This window comes from Nansenia antarctica (assembly GCF_963989245.1).
Source record: "Nansenia antarctica genome assembly, chromosome: 20".
Lineage (NCBI taxonomy): Eukaryota > Metazoa > Chordata > Actinopteri > Argentiniformes > Microstomatidae > Nansenia > Nansenia antarctica.
In genome coordinates this window covers 11,168,803-11,173,279 of record NC_137693.1, presented here as the reverse complement: position 1 = coordinate 11,173,279, position 4,477 = coordinate 11,168,803, and the positions used below count along the sequence as shown (strand labels likewise).

General features: G+C 47.1%; 1 protein-coding gene across 1 annotated transcript in view; it reads right to left on the bottom strand.

Annotated features, from left to right (window-relative positions):
- Positions 1-200: 200 nt before the first annotated feature.
- The window catches only part of grk6 (G protein-coupled receptor kinase 6), a gene marked incomplete at both ends in the record, with an annotated part of 41,318 nt that continues 37,041 nt past the window's right edge, over positions 201-4,477 (bottom strand). Inside the window, 4 exons of the mRNA XM_080549881.1 lie at positions 201-251; positions 747-881; positions 2,132-2,269; positions 3,458-3,595. Coding sequence (XP_080406007.1) covers positions 201-251; positions 747-881; positions 2,132-2,269; positions 3,458-3,595 — 462 coding nt within the window. The remainder of the gene's footprint in view (positions 252-746; positions 882-2,131; positions 2,270-3,457; positions 3,596-4,477) is intronic.

Sequence of the window (4,477 nt, the reverse complement as noted above, 5' to 3'; positions counted from 1 at the left end):
GGCTTACCTGTCTATTGTGTTGTGGCCCTTGTATGGACAGCTCTGAATCATGATCACATTTAAATAACATTGACATTATGGCTATATACTGAAAATATACATTCCAATATTTATATAGAACTATCTTAAAAATACAAATGTGCAAAATTTGTAAACAAATGAGATCCTCAGTGCGGCTGGGAGTGGGGGGGGGCGGAGCCTCACAGCCTGGTCGGCTCCTCGTCGCTGTCGCTGCAGTTCCCACAGCAGTCCTGAGGGGGGAGCCAGAGAGCAAGACGTGAGGGAGGCAGTTTCTTAGGAAAAACACTGAATATTATCACACTTTAGGTTGTTGACCGATTTAGGTTGTTGTATTAGGGTCACATTTTCAAGATTTAAATTAACCCACACACACACACACACACACACAAAAAAACTCAAACACATTTAATCAATAAAAATGTAAATGAAAATGTAATTTACTGCGATAACACCATTAAGTCGGCCTGTCTCTCGTCTTATTGCTTTTTTTATTAACTATTGCCATTTTCTCTTGTTGCTGCAATGATGTGTGTGTGTGTGTGTGTGTGTGTGTGTGTGTGTGTGTGTGTGTGCGTGCGTATGTGTGTGTGTGTGTGTTTGTCTGGTCCCTGTGTGTGTGTGTGTGTGTGTGTGTGTGTGTCTGGTCCCTGTGTGTGTGTGTGTGTGTGTGGTCCCTGTGTGTGTGTGTGTGTGTCTGGTTTGAGGCCTATGGTGGGGTGGGTTACCTGTCTCCCAAACAGCCTCTGCAGCAGCCCCTGTTTGGGAGGGGGGGAGGGCTGACCCCTCCAGTCCAGGTCGGGTGGTACGCTCCCATCCAGGTTCAACACGTTCAGCTCCAGGAAACACTCACACTCTATCATCTGGAGGGGGAGAGGGGGTCCACATTCACACTCGTCATTAGACCTTCACAGACAAGATAAAAACGGGGACCTGTCAGTTGTGCTTTAATACACTGTATTTTTGTTTTCTTTTGTTCTTTATGTTTTAATATGTTACTGTTGTTTGACAGAGTTTATATGATTTAAGTCTTTTTTATTGTCGTAAGTCACTTTGGACAAAGGCGTCTGCTAAATGCCATGAATGTAAATGTAAAGGACCAGACACAGTCAAAGCCTCTTTAACAGGAAGCTGCTTCACTCCGCCGCCATCTTGGCGAAGCCTCTCTGGGCGCCTATTTTGAATAAGGAGACCGAACGCTGTTTTGTGCCCTGGGCTAGACAAACACTCCACTCAGACCAAAATGCTACGCGTTAGCAACTTTAACGTGAGTCTTTCCATCACTGAAGTGTGTAAAAAACATTTTGTACGATTGTTTGATTGGTTAAAAGTTGTTGTAACGGCTTAAAAACGGCTTCCTTCCCCCCTAGCCACACACGTTGCTAGGGGAAACGGCACGAGAAAGACACGACCCTAGCAACAGGAACTTAGCAACGGCAACTGTCAATAAACGCTAATCTATAACGTCGTTAATTAGTCAGTAATGTATCTCCGCACGTGACTGGCTCCGACTTCGCCCTCTCTCGCCATAGTGACAGTAAACGGAGGGAGTGGCCTATCTTGTGGTTTATACCCTCTCTGGTCCAGTACACCGCTGGTCAGGGTTGAGTTCCCTGACAGCCAATTAAAAGCTGGCGCCACAGCGGTTGTTTTGAGACAGAGCAGGCCTTTATGACCCGAGGTTATCTACATTTACATTGACATTTACATTTATGCCATTTTGCAGACGCCTTTATCCAAAGCGACTCACAACAAATACATTTGTGAATAATCTATCCATCAGTCGTCTATATTGTCTGTCTGCATGAGTCTGTTTCTCCTGCGTGTCTGTACGTGTGTACGTATACCCTAACTGGACTATGATCCCATTATGTGTGTGTGTGTGTGTGTGTATGTTTGTGTAGTGTGTGTGTATGTGGGTGTGTGTGTGTGTGTGTATGTTTGTGTAGTGTGTGTGTATGTGGGTGTGTGTGTGTGAGAGTATATATTTATGTAGTGTGTGTGTGTGTGTGTGTGTGTGTGAGTATATATTTGTGTAGTGTGTGTGTGTGTGTGTGAGAGTATATTTGTGTAGTGTGTGTGTGTGTGTGTGTGTGTGTGTGTGTGTGTGTACCTCGTCCTGCCAGGGTATGGACACGCTGCCTGTGGAGACCTTGTTGTAGAAGGAGTCGTCCTTGGGCTCCAGCTCGACGCCCTTCACCGTGGAGAACTGCTCGATGTCCAGCACGTCCTTACAGTAGATGGCCTGGGGCTGGGGACACACACACACACAGCGTGAGTACACACACACACACACACACACACACAGCGTGAGTACACACACACACACACACACACACACACACAACCACACACACACACACACACACACACAGCGTGAGTACACACACACACACACACACAACCACACACACACACGCACACACACACACACACACAGCGTGAGTACACACACACACACACACACACACACACAGACACAACCACACACACACACACAGCGTGAGTACACACACACACACACACACACACACACACACAACCACACAGACACACAACCACACACACAAGAGGACACTGACACACACACACACACACACACACAAACACACCCACACACAACCACACACACACACATATCAGCCTGGCTTATTTAATGAATAACATACAGGCCACCGTGACCACCTTGGGAGCAAACACAGGTCATGTTCACCTTGTGTTGCTGCCCCCGCTGGTCACACTGAGAACTGCACGTGCTACTGAAGGCCAAACATGTGCATAATGTTTGTAATGAAACCATGCAACAGGCACATGAAGGGCTCCTACCAGACAGCACAGCACACAGACCCGCTTTGTCTGGCTGATACCTCACTCTGCACACACCGCTGCTCATCACCACGCCATCTCACCCTGATACCTCACTCTGCACACCACGCTCCTCATCACCACGCCATCTCACACATTGGTCATGGCCAGTTAGACACACACTCACACACACACACACACACACACTCAGTGAGGTGTGTGTGTGTGTGTATATGTTTGTGAAGTGTGTGTGTGTGTGTGTATATTTGTGAAGTGTGTATGTGTGTATATTTGTGAAGTGTGTGTGTGTGTATATTTGTGTGTATATTTGTGAAGTGTGTGTATGTGTGTGTGTGTGTATATTTGTGAAGTGTGTGTGTGTATATTTGTGTGTATATTTGTGAAGTGTGTGTGTGTGTGTGTATATTTGTGAAGTGTGTGTGTGTGTGTGTGTGTGTGTGTGTGTGTGTGTGTGTGTGTGTGTGTGGCTGACCTCTCCCTGCCAGGGGATGGACTGAGGTCTCCTCTAGGGTGACTTACATCAGGAGTGAAGGTGTGAAGGTGTGAAGGTGTGTGTGTGTGTGTGTGTGTGTGTGTGTGTGTGTGTGTGGGGGAGTGTGTGTGGGTGACTTACATCAGGGGTGAAGGGAGCCTTCAGCATGCCAGCCTCCAACCGTTTGAAGTTGATGGAACGGAAGATGGGGTGGGCCTTCAGGTCTGCGGCCCCGCCCCCCTGGCAGCCCAGCCTATCATCAGGGTCTTTGGCCAGCAGCTGGGCGGGACCAAGAGAGGGAGGGGGAGGGGTTTGGTTTGAGCGACAGGACAGGAGCAGAACGAATCAGCATGAAATAGGAGCGAATCGCTATGCGTGGTGAACAACAGACTGCACTTATATAGCGCCTTATTCCAAAGCGCTTTACAACGGCCTCTCATTCACCCGTTCACACACACATTCACACACCGATGGCGGCAAGCTACCATGCAAGGCGCCGGCCGGCCCGCTCACTGGGAGCAATTTGGGCTTCAGTGTCTTGCCCAACGACACCTCCTCGACACGTGGCCAGCCGGGGATCGAACCGCCTTACCGCCGACCTTGCGATCGTTAGACGCCGGCTCTACCTCCTGAGCCACGGCCGCTATGGCGTTTAAGAAAAGCACTGTGTGGTGTGTGTTGACGCTCTCTGTTGACGCTTTTCTTTACAGCCACACAACAGGCGTCCTTGTGTGCTCGCTAACGTGGAGAGGAAGCTGAAAGGAAGCATTCTTGGTGGCTTTGAAAAGAGGGACTGTCATGAATGTAGATGATGAATCAACCACATGTCACTGCTTTAATGAATATGTATTTGGAACACAAAGTAAACATCCAGTTTTGTGATACAGTTATCAGTTTTATTCATATGCCCCCCCCAAAAGAATGCCCAAAAGAAATAAATAATTAATAAGAAAGAAAGAAAAAGAACTGTGACCGCCGACGGCACTTCGTTCTTATATAGAAGGTTTTACTTATGGTAAATGTATAGTTGATTTACTTTACCGAGATAAATGCACTTATTTTCGAGATAAATGTACTTATTTTAGGTCGCTTTGGATGAAAGCCTCTGCTAAATGACTTGTGATAAATGATATGTTTAAATAATAATAATATTTAAAAGGA